This window comes from Sander vitreus, chromosome 2, assembly GCF_031162955.1.
Source record: "Sander vitreus isolate 19-12246 chromosome 2, sanVit1, whole genome shotgun sequence".
NCBI classification, from domain to species: domain Eukaryota; kingdom Metazoa; phylum Chordata; class Actinopteri; order Perciformes; family Percidae; genus Sander; species Sander vitreus.
In genome coordinates this window covers 22,475,114-22,495,088 of record NC_135856.1, presented here as the reverse complement: position 1 = coordinate 22,495,088, position 19,975 = coordinate 22,475,114, and the positions used below count along the sequence as shown (strand labels likewise).

The 19,975-nt window shown below is 39.8% G+C and overlaps 1 protein-coding gene across 2 annotated transcripts; it reads right to left on the bottom strand.

Annotated features, from left to right (window-relative positions):
* Positions 1–1,004: 1,004 nt before the first annotated feature.
* smox (spermine oxidase) lies at positions 1,005–18,647 on the bottom strand. 2 transcript variants are annotated; one of them, XM_078261418.1, is made up of 8 exons: positions 18,536–18,647; positions 12,154–12,268; positions 10,456–10,690; positions 8,586–8,812; positions 6,615–6,788; positions 3,772–4,516; positions 2,314–2,474; positions 1,005–1,552 (listed from the first exon to the last, which is right to left on the bottom strand). In XM_078261418.1, exons 2-8 carry the CDS (start codon positions 12,154–12,156, stop codon positions 1,400–1,402), a joined length of 1,698 nt encoding a protein of 565 aa, XP_078117544.1. In that variant the 5' UTR covers positions 12,157–12,268; positions 18,536–18,647; the 3' UTR covers positions 1,005–1,399. The 2 variants fall into 2 exon arrangements, with proteins under 2 accessions (XP_078117544.1, XP_078117552.1); XM_078261426.1 differs by lacking the exon at positions 12,154–12,268.
* Positions 18,648–19,975: the final 1,328 nt, after the last annotated feature.

Sequence of the window (19,975 nt, the reverse complement as noted above, 5' to 3'; positions counted from 1 at the left end):
AGGAAGCTTTTGGTACACATGGCCCGGGCTTGTCCTGGAAAGAGTCATGAGGGCCACTAGGCGTGCAGCCTGGACCTGGCACGAATCAATCACAGCTTGCTGCATTTTGTACACATGCAACCAGGGGTGTCAGACTGGGGGAGTACTGATTACACAAGGGCCCATAAAGATGCTAGAATGAATAGCTGTGGATGCGGGGAAGGGCCCATAGAGAATGCCTTTCTACAGGGCTGAATTTTGTGCTACGCCCCTGCAAGCAACCTTATCAAGCTGAGGAGAGAATGTTTCCGTTGTGGAGGGGGAAGAGGTGACTGGCATTTTACCTTTAGTGATTGTGTCGAAACTGCGGCAGGGGTGGGACGCAGAGAAAAATGGTATTAGGGCGGGGGTTAGTTTGGTTCCAGCAGTAACCAGCTCAGGGGGAGGGGGAAAAGGGGGGAAATGGTGAGTCGGGAACGGTGACATGGATGGGGTATGGGGGTCGGTGAAGGAGATGGATCCTCAAAAGCGTTGGTGTTGGTGAGGGGGGTAGAGGGGGGTTGAGATTCCTTGTCTCGGCTTTGACGTCTCCCATGATCAAAGGCTCCATGGACGTGGAGCGGTTTGTCATGCTACTTGAAAATAAGTAGGGAGGAAATACAGGATTTCAAAACTAAGGTCCCAGTTTTCTGTTGCTAATTAAAAGTCCCCCATCTTTTCAGCCTCTGATGGTGTTTGCCACTGAAGAAGAGGATCAACACTGTTGTCCAACAGAAGTGAGGACTGGGTTGAGTTTATTTCTAACACCATCCATTATACATATTATATTATAGCGTTGTAGCTTTTCTTTCTATGTGCACTCCCTTTCTGCCTTGCTCTCATAAAGGGTGATTGTATGGAAACAGCTCTTGCCTGAGGTTTTACTTTTCTGGAAAATATTCATTGGGACAGAAGTGGATGAAGAGGAGATATCTGATGGCTACCACTAGTGTGTTTAATATTTGAATGAATTAAGAAGACTTAACTGTTCTTGTTAGATGATGATAGAACTTTTATTTTGTTAAAACTTTCTCAATTTTTATTTAGCATTTTCATTATTTTTGAAATAAGTACGTACAGAAGGCACTTACAAAAACAATTTAAATTACAGATGCTGTTGTTATAAACATTAAATTAATGATTAAAAAACATGACAGAATGATAAAGACAAGAAATGACAGCACCATTGGCAACTTTTGAACAGTAAATCTTAGATGAAAATGTAGCATGATTCGAATCTAAAGTACAAAAAAAATTCTTAACGTATTAATGTAATAATGCCCGAGTTATGCTTTTGAGTGTAACTTAATCATCAAGATAAAAAGCTTAAAACTCAACAGTTTTGTATTTCTTTTTTCACTAGTCAGAGGTTCATTTTATTTTACATATTAGGCTTTGTGGTTTCAGCTCTGTGCAAGTCCTGGTACATCTCTATTAGACGAGTGGCCTCTCTCTGTCCTGACAGCAAAGCACCATGGGTAGTGGAATAGTATTTTCTGTGGGTGGCCTCTCCAGCGAACAGGACCTGTAGAGGCTGAGGAAGGAGGAGGGGAGCAAAGGTTTAAAGATTTGAGAGAAGAACCAGATTCAGAACAAGAGCCGTCTGTGTCATTCATCCTGACATATTTTTGGCTGCTCGAGCAACACGATTTTTCATTTCTGTCATGGATTCCCCTTTTATCGCTCTACATGTAGGAGGTTGTGGTAACTTTCCTGAGGCCTTTAGATTTCAGTTTGACAGGGTTGAAGGACTGCAGCGGAGAGGTCATGCCATTCCTTCAACAGTGTAAAGTGAGCGCACACAAATCCCCCCCCCCCCGGCCCTTCTCCCCTTCAGCCAGAACACATTAGGTTTCATGATGTAGACTGCTGGCCAGAAAACAGCCTTCATTACCCCCCTGACACCAGCTGTATTTGCTCTGCATGTGCTGCGATGTGACATGGCAGTGATGACACGGCCGCATTAGCCAGATGCTTTCAGAGTGCATGCAGGTGTGTAAACAACAGTGAAGATACTACTGTAAAGGTACTTAACTGCTAAAATTGAATAAAAAAAACATCCAGAGTGCAATGAATATACACTGTGTGGTGGACAAAATAACAGAAATGTGCAACAAAATAATGCCGTAGCAACACTAACCACAATCATCATTAATGTGAGTCTGACACCCTTCTGACACAATCTAACATTAAAACCTTTACAAGGGTAATTATTTTCAGGGCTACTGAATTGCATTAAATGGTAGTGTTTTTATTATTTTGTCCACCCCCTGTGTTGTCTGATGGTGGTCTTACCGGAGCCTTGGTGCTGTTGGCATAAGGCAGCGGCATGGCCAGCCTCTCACAGTCCCCACCGCTGGATCCCACCCTGGTGAAGGAGTAGGAGCCTCGGATGAAAGGGTTACTGCCCCACGAGGAGCGCAGGACACGCCAGGGCTTAGGAATGTTGGGGTTCCCTGTGGACAGATGGTCAGAGAGGGAGTCAGTACAGATAGTAGCGGCAGAAACTTAATGACGGTCATGGACAGTCTGGTGTCGACAAAATCCACTGCATAACAGAATCAAACCAGTTCCCACTAAGAATGTGGCGGCTTTGAGTTAAGGCCTTTTATTGGGACGTCCAATCTGCCAACTCTAATCAACTCGTGACCCTCTGTGAGCAGAAAGGCACCAGCGAGTCTATATGTAATTAAATCAACAGCTGAGGGGATTAAACCACCATGACCTTAATGAGGAATGCATGGTGTGCGTGGTGTTATGTGCGAGTGTGTGTGTGTGTGTGCGCGCGCAGTTTCTCTGTGCGATTTACAGTCTGCAATCTATAGGAAGTCCTCTGACCTCATCATGAAATGATAATCACTGTTGCTGCACTCACACTGTGACCTATTTCTGAGGCAATCCCTTTACCAGAGAGGTTGCCTCTACCGTGGAAAAAATGAGTCCTTCCTACAGTATCGGCACATTCCTCATCTATTCCTAAACAATGAGTCAACCTGTAGTCATACAATGAAGCACCTTGAAGCAGGAAAAAAGCCTCTGTTGTGGAAAAATGTGATGCGTTTTAGGTAACGAGTAGCAGCAACATTGGATAAGCCTCAGAGAAAAAGCACCCATGTGTGACACCTTTTGTGTGTGTGTGTGTGTGTGTGTGTGTGTGTGTGTGTGTGTGTGTGTGTGTGTGTGTTTGTGTTTCTTCATCTTATCTAACATATGACCAATCCTTCTGCTCAGTGTTGCTTTTGTGGCAGTGACACCGGACAAGTTAGCCACTGCTCACTGGACACAAAAACAGACACTCATTCAGCTGTATTATCTGTCATCCTTTTGTCATGGAAAAAGCTACTTACATCACAGCTGAAGCTTATGTCATTTCCTTTTATATGTAATGCAATGACCCAACCAAGTCACGTCAAGTTTGTATGAGTCACTGAGCTCAGCCTTCCAATGCTATTGTGTTAGTTTAAGATTATTCATTCTTTGTGAGAGAGTTTGAAGACGGAAGTTGATCTCTCTCTGTTTTCTGTCATACAAATCTACAGAAGTCAGACTTGTAAAAGAATCTTTTATAAAGAATATTTTTGAAATCGTCCTTGGTTAAATAATGATTAAATAAAACAGTTACAGTGGGAATGAGACACAAAGGAATTATTCCTGTGTGGATATCATCCTAGAAAACACAAAAGAAAAGCTGTATGATGGGTAACATGTGCCCAAAATACAAAGCTCTGTTTCCTTGTGTATGGGCGTGCTGACCTGTGAAGCGCCTCAGCAGCTCAGTGCAGGTCTCTGCCACTGTTTCGTCATCACAGCGCTCCATGTACAGCGCCTCCTGCCCGCAGATCCAGCCGCTCAGCATGTAGCCGTAGCGCTCGGGCGGGTAGAGGACATCAAAGCTGCAGATCTTCTTGTACCACAGCTCCTCAGGGTAGGTCAGCTGTTCTAACTGAGCCTCATCCTCCCACACAAACTGGATGCTGTTGCACTCTGGGCTCCAGAAGGGCTCTTCGAACTCTAAGAATATCTTATCGGTGGTGCTGATGCCCAGCTTCTCGACGGCGAGGACTTTGTCCTCAGGCAGAGAGGGGGAGAACATGGCCTCGTGGTTCTGCTTCAGGACACCCAGAGAAGCAGTTACGATCACATGGTCGGCCGCGATCCACTCCTCGTCCTCGCACTCCACGTAAATGGGGTGACCCAGGATGAGAGGGTCTTGGCGAGGTTGGCAGCCGTGGTTGGTTTCATTGTGATTGTTGTCCTGGTGGGTGTGGCTGCTCTTGGCGATCACCTCCTGATGCTGGGCTGAGTAGTTCCAGTGGATGCAGCGGACCGGTTTGCTAAGGCTGACGGTGCGAGAGGGGATGTCCTGGGCTAGGAGCTCCACAACCTTCATGAAACCTTCAGGAATGACATAATGTGCACCGGGGATCTCTGTCCACTCGCCGAACTCACTCAGAGACACCTCATCCATACTGGGAGAGCTGCTTTCACAACTCTCCACCTGAAACAGGAAAAATGAAGCTATAGCATAAGTTCAGTCAGGAAGACTATCCTTGTGCATGCTTAGGCCTGTAGTTGTGTTTCTCATGCATCCTGCCTTTCACTCCTCTCCCACATTATTCCCTTGCTTTCATTGCCTGGGGCTGTCAGTCATGACATCAGCTGTTCTCATCAGCTGGTCACATCAGCTGATCTCATCTATCCAATAGCACAGCGACACACCTAAATTGTTGGCCTATCATACTGCCACTGCCTCTGTTTAAATATGATTCTCTCTCTGCCTTTAGTACATTCATGCGGCTGTTATGCGTGCGGTACATTCACGGCTGTTGCGCTAAAACAGGTTCACGCTGTTGCTGTCAGCTGTCATTTCAGTGCAAATCGTCACAAATGCAAAAGCGCCCCTTCACCTCTCCATCACCACCAGTCTCATCAGAATCATCAGCCACCACCGCCACCAGTGTCCGGACTCCAAAAAAGGGGGGTTATCTTGCTACTGCTCAGGGCAGATGCCCCTCTTAATTATCACTGATCACCTGTTATATTAAACATTTAATTATATTTCCACCACATGATCTGCTGCTTAATTACCTGAACCACAAACCTCAAATTAGCTGATACACCCAAAGACAACATTTTAGTCACTTTTGCAAACGCGCTCCTGGCATTTTGAATCAACTCCAGTAAATCCCATTGAATTCATACTGTAGGTATGTCAACAATTCATCTCTACAGCTACAGCTCTGAACAAATCAGCATGATTTCACTGCTTTAAAAATGTTTTATTCAGAGCACACATACTGGTGCCGTGTTATTGAAAAGCAAAAATATATTACTGCATCTGCCTCATTAAATCGTGAGCTAGCATGGTAGCAGTTAGCTAATAGCTAATGTGCCACCATAGGTTCTCTGCTGCAGTTCACTACATGCTCTTGTTTCCTGATTCTTTGTGTGTGGGCAGGAGCACTCAAATGAATATAGCACTAATGTAGCACTTGCATGAATATATTAATGAAATGGCTGTTGATATAAGAGACAAAGCTTCAATTAAGGTGGGTGGCCTCATGTGGACAATAATCACGGGGGGGGGGGGCAGTTTTAGCTCTTAGATATTTTTTCAACGTTGATTCCCTCTAACAATTACTTTTAATTTTCACTTTACATCATGAGTTTACAATGAGTTATATCATTTAGTGCCAAGACGACATGATTAATTAATTAGCTGTTCATCATAGATTAGTCATTAAAAGCAATGCTTTGACATTTTAGGAGCTTTTTCGCTTTCTGGCTCTGAGCAGTTGGCATAAAATCAGCAGAAAATACCCGCTCCCGGGCAAGAAATACATAACAACAACACATAACCCACCTTAAAACAGAATAGTTGTTTTTCTAGTTATGTTTTGTATGGATTACATAAGCCAGATATAACATGTTATCAGTGAGGTTGGTAGGCAGATATTTGTTACCGTCAGACAGAGACAGGCTAGCTGTTTCCCCCTGTTTTAAGTTTTTGTGCTAAGCTAATAGGCTGCTGACTGTAGGTTTATATTACTTAATATCATAAGTTGTTTATCAAGCAAACATGTCAAACAGTAGCTGGTGGCATCTTTTCAAATGTGACGATTTTCTGCTTTTCTCTGTTTGATATAATTGAAAATTAAATGTTTTCCTTTTGGGTTGTTGGGAAAAGAAAAAAAGTTGCATCACCGTGGGATCTGGGAATTTGTGTCAGACATTTTTCACTATTTTCTAACTGAACGGTTAATAAAGAAAATAGTCATCATTAGTTGCTCTCAGAGTAAAAGCTGTAAAAAAGAAAAGATATGAGTAAACCACAGGTCTCAACTGTGTGGTAGGAAAATGAACAGCTCTGCTTGAAATTACAAACCCTGAGCATGATTATTTGTCACTGGATATCTACATGGATTATAGGTTAGGAGGAAGTAAATAATAAATAAAAGCTCATAATTGCTATGTAATTGGAAACCTAATGTTTATAATCAATAGTATAAGTCTTATACAAGGGATACAAGTCAAGGGATTTGTAGGTTTGTATACCAACTACACACACACACACACACACACACACACACACACACCTTGAGGTACTGTTGAAGCATTGACAGTTTGAGCTTCTTGGTGCTCTCGGAATCATCAGGATCCAACATGATCTTCTTGCGCACCACGTCTCGTGTAAAGACGCCGACGCTGTTCTGGCTCTCAGCACAAACTGGCTTCCCATTCTGGAAAAACTCCTGAGTCAGCTCGTACACCTAAAGGGTGGTGAGATGGAGAGTAGTCAGGAGGAAGAAGAATGAGGAAGGATGTCAAGGAAGCAGAGGGAAGAAAAAAAAATCCACCAGTTTAGTTCAGTTCAGGGCAGATCGGGTCTGTACTTGATTGTTTCAAATGGTGAACTGCAGCATGATGGAGAAACCCCACAGGCAGCACAAATCACAAAGCTCTTTAAAAAGAAATGCAGTCGCGGCTACAAGAGTATTTTTGGGCTGTTGGTCAGTGCTTTATTATATTGGTTTGTGTCTTGTATTGTTTTGTCTGTATTTTCTTGTTGAGTCCTGAATCTTGTGTTTTTAATTCACGCACCTATTGTTGAGTTTGTGTTTTGAATTATCTTGTATTGTCTAGGGACGGGCATTAAAAATTTGCTTAGGCTATAAATGCTGTGGTGTGTGGCATTGGTTTATGCTACATACATGTCCCTATACAAAATAAACATTGAATAAATAAATAAATTAAAGAAACAGTCTGAATTTGTCAACTTGGGCTTTGGGGAAATTTTGACGGGTGTTTTTGTTATCATTCTGACGTTTTATAGACCAAATTATTAATCGGGGAAAAGAAATATTTAAACAGATTTATAGAAAAGGAAAGTAAGTTATCAAGTAGGGAGAATGTATAACAGCTGCAGTGCGCTAGAGGCAATAGCACACAACCGTGTGTCCTCATCACTCATAACATGTCAGCAATGGCCGAACGACATCACAAAGAGTGATAAAGTTGAGGTTTTCGTTTTTTTCTCTTTTTATTACAGCAGCAATTGAAAAAACACACCCTGGAAATGGCAGCAGCTTGGAAGCTTTGTAATTCTAGTCAAGTCAACTTTATTAATATACCCCAAAGTAGCAAATTTATTTCAAAGAGCTTTACAATCTATAGACAACATACACATAAAGCATGATGAAGATTTTAAATGGCTGAAAGAAAACTGGAGCAAGGTAGACAAGACGACTAAACAGGGCTAATTAATGTCGACAAGGCAAGAACCTATCTAGTCTTTAGGATGATGAAACTGTCTGTAAAGGTGTTAAGGTTTGGGTTGTGAACTTTCATGAAGAAGATTTATCACAAGGACACAGCATGGGTGGGTCATTTTGGACCTAAGATCATGTTCCATACTTTCTCTCTGTAAATGCTTTTCCAGACGTGACCTACTTAAACTATAATAATCATTCTCTAGAGCTGCCAGAGAGAACAGAACAGAACAGAAAACTGGACCAACGGGCCATTCCTTATTAAAGTCAGCATGCTTTACTTCACCTTAAGATGGCTGAAGATAGTATTTAATAGTGTTATGATGAATGTTAGCAGTGGCTTTTATTTCCCTTTAGCTTCAAGTTTGTTCAAATCATCTTAATGTACACTGTCTGACAACCTCTTATATATTCTACTTCTATTATCAGCCTGTATTTAAACTGCAGGATATTTATACTGTACGGAGGGACATTTTCTAACTCAAATCTCCATGTTTTTATGCACCGTTCTATCAAGTGGAAATATTCTAGATATCTCTAGATATTTATCATTTCATACACATTTCCCCCAATTCAGCCCAACATATTTACATTTTATATCAGTGGTAACTTAAGATGAGAATAAAGCTTCAACAATATTTAGGCTGCATAGCATCCGTTTTTTAGGAGGTTACTACTGGTTACTATGCGACATAATTGGACTTACATAAACATATTTTGATGTGAGGCAGTATCTCTGTGCTCTTGTCCATGCATGCATTCATTCACGTGTGTCTCTGTGTGCATGTGTCCCCTCACCTCGTTGTACAGGTCACTGAACTCTTCCACCAGGTCCTTGGGGATCCTCTTCCCGATGTTGGTCTGGTAGTGAGCCACACCATTCTTGGTGTACAGGCTGATGCGTCCCACGCTCCTCTCTCCGTCTGTGGTATGCTCCAGCAGTCCGTTGTCCTCTGCCAGGTGGTACACTGGGTTCCCATTGGCACCATGGATCCAGGTGGCTCCAAGCTCCAAAGTTGCTTTTCCTATGAAAAAAGAAGAAGAAAAGAAACACAGATCAGTGTGAGTTTAAAAAAAAAAAAATGGATCTCTTTGAAATCTGCATGGCCGCAGTCTGCTTTGTTAAGGCACAATCACACTTAAGTGTTAGGTAATTGGACAGTTAAAGAAGGAGGTCAACTCAATTAACCTACTGCACTAAGCCCACTTGAATTCCATTCATTTAATACTTTGCTGATGGCATTTTTTTAATATTCATTTATATAATAAAACATGGGCCAGTTATGGCTAAATGTTTCTATGATTACATAAGCACATAAACAGGCATTTATATAACAGACACAATTATCCTCAACTAGTAAGTTTACATTTAACAGTGCAGTATGTATGTTTTACATGTGACCTCTTTTATGTGCATACAGTATCCGCGCTACTGGTTTGTTCTTGCCAGTTGAAAGAATTTGTCAGGCATCTTTATTATTTGTATTACTATTATTTACCTTGGAACTAGACATGCACCCAAGTGCATTAATTCCATTTATTTAGGGAAACTAAGCGTGAATGTCTGGCTGGCTGATTGGACAGTATTCTAAGTTAATATGAACTTACTAATCAAAGTTAATTTTAAATATGAAAGAGGCAGATTAGAAAATACTGTTCCTGCAGCTTGTATCAGAAGATTATTTGTTCTTGTATCAGGAGTCAAATAGTGCTTTGTGTGAATCTAGCTGAGAAAAATGTGAAATTGATGCTTGAAAGAAATACTTGTGTGCAAAGTGTGCAGGGAAACGCAAAAACAATATCCGTTGAGCTACCCAGCTACTGAACAGTTGACTTCTCTGCATTACAGTGGTATGTAAAACACTTACATTGTTACTAAGAAACTATGGGAAATGATTACTATAAACCCACATACTGATGGTCTTAAAGAAATAGTTTGACCACTCTCAAGCCTGTACGCTAAATATGCAGCTACAGCCAGGTGTGAGTTAGCAACTTAGCATAGTCTGGCTCTGTCCAAAGATAACAAAATCTGTTCTTCAGCACCTCTAAACCTCACTGATTAACACGTTATATCTTGTTATTTGTTGTGGCACAACAGGGAGTTATCAATTAGTAAACAGTAACTTCCTGGAAGTTTAACCTCTGCAAAAAAGCTTTCACTATGTTGAGCTATTACTTAAAGTTCCCCTGATGTTGCTGTTTGTTACCCCTTTATTGTGCTTTTTCATTAGTACTTTTCTTGTTGAATTTTTGGACAACTGAGCTAAAATAATGCTCATAGCTAAAGAGGAAAGTCTATTAAACTCATGAAATTGCTGTATGTTTTGAAAAATGAAAAGGCAGAGGTATTGTACAGAATAAGTGTGTTGCACAAAGCACAGTTACATTGTGTAGGTGTTATTCATAAACAAGTGTAACACAAAGTTTGAGGTACATTACATGTCATTTAGCTGATGCTTTTATCCAAAGCGGCTTACAATTGCTATACATATCAGAGGTTGCACGCCTCTGGAGCAAACAGGGGTTAAGTGTCTTGCTCAGGGACACACTGGTTGATGTATCACAGTGGGAATTGAACCCAGATCTCCCACACCAAAGGCACGCATTATATACGCTGAACCATCACCACCACCTGGGTAACAGGAGCTAAACTGCATCCTCTTACCAAGCTGAACACTGTGAACTCTCCCGCCAATGTGGTCTGATGCCTCTAGGACAGTGACATCCGTGAAGCCGTTTTTCAGTAGGATCTTAGTTGCAGCAAGGCCGGCCAAGCCAGCACCAATCACTACTATTCGAGGCTGCTGATGAGTGCGTAGGTCGCTACTAAGAGGATCATCAGTGCTATCTGAGGAAATTTCACAACTTTGCATGCCGTCCAAGATCCTCTTCGATGGAGTCTGTTGGCAAAATAAAGAAAAGAACCCAAGTTAAAAATGGCCCCATTATGACACGAAGTGAGCAGGCGACAGGCGCTCATACAGAAGAATATTGAGTGTAAGAAATCTAACTCAACATATTGTTGATATGTTCTACAAATGACACATTACATACCTTGAAAAAATGATAACGTAACATAACATACTTTGACCTAACTCATGAATGCACACACTGCTGGTTGGGTGGCTCATGTTACCTTCTGCACTCCTGTAACATGTCCCTGCCCGGTGGGTATTTTTCAGCTACTGATCCCAGCTTCTGGGCATAATGTATTATTTTGTGTGAATGTGATAATGTCTTGTGTGAACAAGATATCAGATCCACCATTTGCATACAAGTTATTATCCTGTGCAAAGATAATATCCATATCATATCCATATCTTGTAAACATAAGACAATGCATTGTGCAAACAAATGATTGCCCTGGCAGAGGTGGAAAGAGGACTAGAATATTGTACTCAAGTAAAACATTTTACTTGAGTAAAAATGTAAATGTAGGTCAGTTAAAATGTACTGAGTAAACGTTACTGCGTTACATTTAAAAGGGGAGGAGTTATGATGAGATACTTTTAAAATTAAAAAAACATCTTTAGGCGATAAAAAGATTGCATTAAATGTCATGACAAAGTTGAAAATAAATTCCATTTTTATAGAAACACTTTGCAGCCTGCACATACAACTGTTTATTAAGTTTAACTATACAACCACCTTCCTCACTAAAAATAACCAGAAAAGATTAATTAAAAAGAGCAATGGACACCTTGGCTACATACATTAAATAGCCTGAAACTACTTTTAGAATTAGTAAAAATAAACATCACCAAAGCAGACAACGTGGACATGTATAAACAATATAAACTCCACAGCAGCTGCAGGTGTTCCGTCATTCATTAAGATAGATACAACCTTTTTTTTTTTTTTTTAACTATGCCGAGGTACAAAAATGATAATAATAACTACACCCCATGTGATTCTTAACCCTCTGGGGTCTAAAGGTTTTTTTCAGACACACAGATGATTTTGGCAGTCCCTAATATTGTTGTCAATTTGAACAACTGTAAGCAGTATTTTAAGAACCTTGGCGTTTTTGTTCAGCTACATTAATAGGCTATCTGATACATTTTCAGAAAGCTTAGTGGCCAGGGGGCTGGACATTTCCCCAAACTGTCAATAAAATAAATCATATTCCTGACATCAAAATACTGATTGAAGTTTAAAAAGGATTTAGATGGCAGACGTCATCGTCAAGGTCGGATGACATCATTGCATAATAATTAGTGTATTCACCGCTGGTAGAGAGGAGAGGCTGTTTTGTTTTTACAAGAAATTTCCACATAACATATGTAGGGTAGGAATTTGGCGTAAACAGCATTACTAATTTTGAAAAATATTCACAGTTCACAAAATGAATGGCGATATTTACCATATATTTGCTTATTGGAATTCTTCCTTATATGACCCACATTTACAGCTGCATGCGCTGTAACCAATCTGCTACCAAAGCGCTCCACAACCGTGTTTTTCTGTCAGAGAACAGACTAAACACAAATAAGAAATGATTTATTATTGCACATCTCAAATGTTACTGAAATTGCTCAATGACACAAACATTCAGAGTGAAAAATACACAAGCAACCTTGTTTTTCCTGTACACAAGGCTGCTTGCTGTGAATGTATGGACAGCTGTGTGTGAGAATAACACAGTGGGAGTCTATTCAGAAGATGTTCCAAGCCAGTGGAGAAATTTACTAACAATAGTAAGTTTTTTTTCATGTACACTGCTATAACTGTTATCTAAGAGCCTTTAACATGAAATGGGTCTGTTTTTCCAGCAACAACACCAAGTCCTCTGAAGTAGGACGGTGATATCCTGGTGTTACACAATATACAAACATTCTTCGCTTTGTTACCACAGCAGCACAGGACACAGGACAGTGCATATGGCACTATGTGCAATATACACACTTATGTTTCCAACAGGTTGAGATCACACAACAGGAAGGATTCAGTGGATTTGAATATTATACATATATCAAATCATTCATCTTCCTCTGATTGTCATGTACATGTATGTGCACTAACATACACATTACTTTGACAGAGGATAGTTTCCATCTCCGCTTGTTTTTAACCTTGATTTAACTTTGACTTTTGGTAAACTGTGTCGTAAGCAAGTTGTCAATTTGGACAACTCAGCTGGAGAAGTCACAAGAGCTGACAAAGAGAGTCAGAGAGGAAACCAAAATCCAGAGTTGCAAGAAAAGATGTCTGGGGATAACATAAGTTGAAGTAGGAACCAGTCAAACTAAAAGGACATATACAAGGACTTCCGTAAATCTCTATAACCTGTTTCAAAGTCTACCAGAGTCTTGAATGATCTCTGACCTCAAACACAGATGTGAGTTAAACCTGCTAATCTGGACGGGTCAACACACAGGTCATCTAATCTGACTTCATGACTGTCGTCCTGAATGTGGGTAAGACATGGCACAGATTTAATGGCAGGTGTTTCTGTTAGAAGTAGCAATATGACAATATATATTGAAAAACAATAAAAATCTGTCTGATGTAGCCAATCAATGAGCAGAATTTCTTTGTGGCAATATCGGATTTCTACATTATTTTGTTTCTTGATTTGCCAGATATCTAATCCAGAAAATGTACTATATCAGTACATCGTAACATAAAAAGATATGTAACTAGAAGGGCACTTGGAGAGCGCAGACCTCTGCCAAGGCCATGCCCTACCTCACAATGTTATGGGGGAAATTATTTGTGTATCTGCCTCATGATCTGAATTTGGTCCAAAATATGACTTATTTCTTGACCCATGCTACACCCTTCCACCAAGTGTCATGAAAACCGTTTTTTCCATAATCCTGCTGACAAACTAAGAAAACCGAATCGAAAACACTACCTCCTTGGCAGAGGTATCAATACATTAATGTATCCATATTGCACAATCCTAAAAGACTTCAGTCTGCACTTGTTGTACTCAACCTATACTGCTAGACCTCTCAGTTACACTGAACTGTAGCCGCCAAATAAAGCCATGTTTCAATTCCAGTTCTGTCTCTTTCTCTAAAAACTTATCTTACCTTAGCCATGAATACTAATTATTAAAAAACACAGTTCAACAACATTGTTAATCATCAGTTGGATTCCCAGAATCATAGTTTCCAAATCACTGTCCACGACCTGGACTGTGAGCACACGATCTGAGGTTTATTGCACGTTGTTTTGAGTACATATATGCAAATATGATATCATACATATAATATTAACATATTTACACTGCCAGCAGATTGTACATCTATTATTATGGTTTTATAACCTGTAGAAAATCAAATCACTTATGATGAAAGATCATGTTTGTGAAGTCCCAATTAGGAAATGTCCTGTGAGTAATAGAGAAAACCATCATGTAATTACAGAAAGGTAAAAAATGCAAATAGGGTGTGAAATATATGCGCTACCCCAGGAGGCAGCTATTTCACACAGAGGTTTCCCTTTTCGAAACACATTTTTCCTCATATATCATTTTAGCAGCTATTTGGGACTATTTGAATCAGTGGCACATGAACTTCCTTGACAGAAAAAGACAGAAATCCTGTTATGTAAAGATGTGTATCTGATATCTGAAAATTAAGATCTGTAAGCTTGAGTTTCCTGCTCATCTGTCTACTTTCATACAGTGCACTTGAGTGAGTGTATATTTGGATAAATGGCTAATCATCTTGTCTGATCGTGACATTTTAGTAAAGAGACACGGGCAAATATCTTAATAGTTTTGGTCAAAATTCCTGCAACAAGGGTCATCATTTAAACCCACTGTAATGTGTTTGCAATGGGTTCTTTACATAGTGTTACTGCTGTTTTGACCTTTTCACTACAGTATATCCCTTCTCTATGCACCTTGGGAGTAGGTGAGGTTGTACAAAAAATCCCAACTCTACTTCCAGAAATGGGATGACCAAGCAGTTTTAGGCTTTTAACTGTTCACTAAAAAACTCAAATAAGTCCAGAAAATTGTGTTTATAGACAGACTGTATAAAAGAAGTGTACGTAGCCTCCGGGTCTAAAAAGTGAAGCTTTTTTGGGGGGGCTTTTCTGCCTTTAATTGATAGGACAGCTAGGTGAGAAAGGGAGGGAAGACATGCAGGAAATCATCACAGATCAGTCTCGAACCCTGGACTTCTATGTCGAGGCATAAGCTTCTCAGTATATGTGTGCCTGCTCTACCCACTGATCCAACCCAGCCACACGAACCTGCCTTCTTTCTAATGGCCAGCAAGGAGTGACTCCACTGTTTGCAAAAAGAGTTGGTTAGTAGCTAGTAGCTAGTTGGTAGCTTGTTTTAGGTCTTCTTCAATGCTACATGATGTTCATTTAGTAAATTATGGTCCCATTTAAAGTAAAAGACGTTGGGCATTGTCCGTATTTTCGTCTAAGAACTTTCACCCTTTTACTGTGATTTCAGTTCATTAAAGTTAACTGTAACATTTTAGTTGCCTAAAAATGTCTTGTTCAGCTTTTAGTTGTACTAAAAGACAGTGAGAAGTCGGCTGTTCATTTTTACTGGTAAGTACATTTTGTTTTAAGCATGTTTTTCACTAGCCCAAATTAGAATCACAGTTAACGTGAATTACGGATGCACCTTTCTAACCAAGATAGCTAGTTAGCGTTAGCTCCACCCTCTCATCCAAATATGGTCACTTCTGGCTCCAAAAAACAAGATGGCGATCTCAAGTCTTCAAACCAGTACCAATGGGTGACGTCACACTACAGCCACTTCTTTTATATGGTCTATGATTGTGTCACTTTACTGTAATACAGGAAACATTTAAACTGTAACATCTTATCATCCTTTCATGAGAAAACTCTCTATTATAGATTTAATGATTCAGTGTTCACTCAGAATGAATCTGTTAATGTTGGGCTTCACCTTTAAAATAAAGCACATTTCAGTGAAAAATTCACCTGATTCTAAAAATTCGTAGGCAGCAACACTGATTTTAAATGAAAGATCGAATTCATAGACAGCCTTTGATTACTTTACACACTGGCCCCTCTGACAGATTGTGCATCCCACCCTGGTTGCTTGTAATTATTCCACGGCTGGTTAATAAACTCGCCACATGCCACCTCGCCACGCTTTACACCACTGCACACAGATTAATGTTTGGGCTGGCCTTGGGTAGATAGGTGGCTCATGGTGGTGGTGAAGTGAGGAGGGAGGGGGCTACCACTGACTTAGAAATGACAATCAACAATACAGTGCATCTGCCGGTGGACATTTTAAAATCTTAAATGAGTGTGTCTGACTTCCCATCTTTCATCTTTACAGCTTTCCTCTCTCTTTAATTGTGGGCATTGCAGCTGGGTCCAGACTCACATCTGCATTGTCTTTATCAGTCCCATGTAGGCTTGGGCTGGTGTAAAAAATTTGAATATTAAGCCAAATTTTTGCCACTAGGTGTCACACTTGACTCAGCCGCGTCTAAGTGAGACCATAGACCTTATAGTCAAGTAAGTCAAGTCAAGTAGAACTTTATTTGTCCCCAGAGGGGCAACTGGCTTAGTAAATAAAGAGGCCGGAAGTTGCAATTCCACTGTTTGGCCACTATCTTCAATTTGCTTTAAGCCCAGCCGGTGCACTTTCTGGGCGGCCTGGTAAATTGCTGTCAGACACTAGCGGCTACGCTAGTTTGTTGGTTTATAAACAAATATAACATTATGTTAATCCTGTTGTCGTATTGCTTATTACCAGTGTTAGGCAACACTACTTTGAACGTTTAGTAAGCTAAGCTATTGGTTATTATACATTAAATAAAGTTTTACTAACGTTAGCCCCCAACTAAAATGCCGACAGCACAGGTTGCTAATGTAGACTACTTTTTATTTTGCCAGGAGGTGTCATAGTGACAAATGGTGGCCTACACCATTTGACATAAAGACATGCATGCTAGGTAATTAGGACTACAGTTGAAAATTAGCCAACTGGCTAACACTGGTGCATTTACAGAAATGTTGATTATAGTGCATTGTCCTAATCAAATAAACTTACAAACTACAACTACAAACTACACTGGACCGGACCAGACACCGGACAGATCATCCCAACTCTAGTCCCATGTGAGTATTACCATGGTAATTACACATCTCTACATCAAAGGAAAAAAAATGCAGTGTAGTCTGAGGGCTTCGTGCCAAAGGCCAGACATTCCACACTTCTCTCTCAGCTCTGATTTTGATCTGATTTGGGATGATTGAGTGGAAGCACCACACACACACACACACACACACACACACACACACACACACACACACACACACACACACACACACACACACACACACACACACACACACACACACACTCACACAGACACCTCACGGCTGTGCTACACGCCACACTGGATGGTCCCCTGGTGCAGATAAAGAGTGCCCTGAGACTATTGTAGTATTCCTAAAGATACACACAACATGCTTAATGCATTCAATTACACAATGATGGCAGGAAAAGTATCACCACAGAGATATAGAGAACATAAACAATTTTTTAACTATATATAGTATCATAAAAAACACATCCTTGAAAGCCTTGAGAAATACAATGTGGTTACCACTCTAACAAGCCTCTGTTATAAAGAGTTTATAAATTGTAACTAATTTATTGAGAGTCATACATTTTGCATTTGCTAATGCTTTATAGCTCCGTTGATCCGCCAGTGATAAGGGCAACTTTTGGTTTGACAGGTTGTACAAAATCTGGTTGGACGGTTTGACCACTTACTTAAGCCAAAATCTATTTTTTATTATCAAATGTTAACATTTATACCTTCAGACCTGATGGACTGTAAAACCTTTTGACTTATTAACATTTGTAAGTGCACGCTTGTTAGAAAGTGAAAAAGCAATGACATACTGAGGTTAGGCAAGTAAGCAGCTAAAGGATTTTTTTCTTTACCTAACCTGACCTTTGTTAATGTTTTAATTGTTAATTGTTAAAATTAGTAGATTATAACTGACCTATAAAACATTAGAAATGTAATTGATTAACCATTAAAACAGCCATTAGTTACAATTAATGGTAACAAATAAACCCTTTATAAAAGGTGACTTATTTGAAAGTGGTAGGCTACCAAAAATGCAAATAATGAAATGAGAACTTTTAACAGATATGAAAAATCTGACTTAAGACAGAAAGAAGGTCTAAGTGTTTGATGTCATCCTATATAGTGCGTGGCTGGACAACTCATATGGGAAAATCCTTTACTGCCACGTAACTGTGATGTGGCAAAAAAAAAGTGGCAGCAGTTTGAAACAAAGCGAACAACTTCACTGAGTTACTCTGATTAATTGTCTGCGAAAGACAACATGTGATGGAGACGCAGCAAAATCGAAACACATTTTAATGCGGACAAATCAAGCGAAAAACACAAATCCACCTTATTCCAGCCAGAGCAGACTAAGAACACGCTACGATACATCAATGTAACTAACATTTAATGTGATCGTTGTGGTCACACAGTTTCGTGCAGCGTTTCCTGTCTTATCAACACGAACAACTGTGTGATTATTATGTAGTATAATGTAGCCTATCTGATTGTTACGGTCGCTTACAGCGCCGACAACTACAGTAGAAATAAGCTGTTCTCACTGTATTTCCAGCGATATGTACGAATACATGTATACAGCCTGTTCTTTTTGGTCAACATTTAAATCCCTGCACTGACCATCACCCACCGCCCCGCTGTTAAATAATAATTCTGTTATGTGGTTTTAGTAGAGCAGCTGGTTACCTGGCTCTCTTGGTCTTCAGCTTTAAAACCTCAGAGTGCTCCGCTTTCCTTTGTGCCCGTTTTTCCCTCAGACCGGCACCGCTTTGTATTTATGCCTGGAAACCAGAAGCAGCCAGTTTTTCCGTGGCCGCTGCCTCCTCATTGATTAAATATGAGCAGTAATGACGACAAAGACCAGCCCCCACTCAGCAAAAGCCTGCTGTCACGGAGCTGCCTGCTGCTGCGTAATACCGTAATACACGTTTGTTGTTCTTAGCATGCAGGATGTGCGTGTGTGTGTGTGATCATGCATACTAAGAAAATCATTTAGATCTAAGCGAGATTTTTTTTTTTAATGAATACACAGGCCTAAATAAAAATGTGAATACTATAATATCACAGTAATAATAATTACAATAACAATAATTACAATAACAATAATTACAATAATAATAATAATAATAATTAAAAAAAAAATCTAATGACAATATGAATAATAATAATAATAGCCTAGTTACATGATGCTGGTCTTTTTTTCACTCAAAAAAAAGTTAGGCTAATTTATATTGACATTTTTATGCATTATGGCACATGTGTGTTTCAGGTGGGAAAAGAGAGACAAAAAACAGCCTGCAATAATACATGGGAAATACCATTTCCAATATGGTCAAATGTAGTTTATCAAGTCAAATATTATTTCACATGTGATATGTTAAAGAGTGACTTACCCCCCACTGAAAATCTGCTGTTTGTTGTTGTTTTGGTTTAACATAACTGGTTGTAGTCGACACCTTGGGATTACTGTTTGGGGACAAACACACTTCTGACAACGCCTTGGTGTGGTCTTGGACATGCCACAAGTTATGATATGTGGTTTAGGTTAGGGATGCACCAATCCAACACCGATATTGGGCTGATACTGAATCAAATATCTGGATTGGATATCTATATATCTATTTAACAATGGGGCTGATCAATTCAATTCTATGTTTATACAGACTCTACTATAGGCCTATAGTCTGCATTATATTATGGAATTGTTTCAACATTACAAGTACTCATTAGGCAGCAATTTCAGAGTGTTGTATTGCATTATTTGCTATTACTGATGATTTACTGTGTAAGCAGCATTTCAATGTTGCAACTGGTCAAGTTTGATGTAATTTTAACTACTTCATACGCTATTGGGTAGTTTAATCTATAAAAAGGCATGATATTTTTTGAGCTGATCATATATTTTGGATGTAAAATATTGATGTTGAAAGCAACGGGTAAAAATCGCTGTCAAATAAATGCAGTGGAATAAAATGTACAATATTTCCCTCTGAAATGTTGTGGAGTAGAAGTATAAAGTAACTTCTTAAGTAAATATATGCTACTTTATGTTACTTTACACCACCGGTGATTATAATACATTATGCTGCTGAGGTGGGACCAATTGATTTTGATGATTCATGATGC

What these genes read in the sequence shown, in the direction of transcription:
- smox (XM_078261418.1), bottom strand. An exon ending in AGTTCACAGTGTTCAGCTTG is followed by an intron (nt 8,813 to 10,455) that starts GTAAGAGGATGC and finishes CTTTTTTCATAG; the next exon opens with GAAAAGCAACTTTGGAGCTT. An exon ending in TGCTTCAACAGTACCTCAAG is followed by an intron (nt 4,517 to 6,614) that starts GTGTGTGTGTGT and finishes TTCCTGTTTCAG; the next exon opens with GTGGAGAGTTGTGAAAGCAG.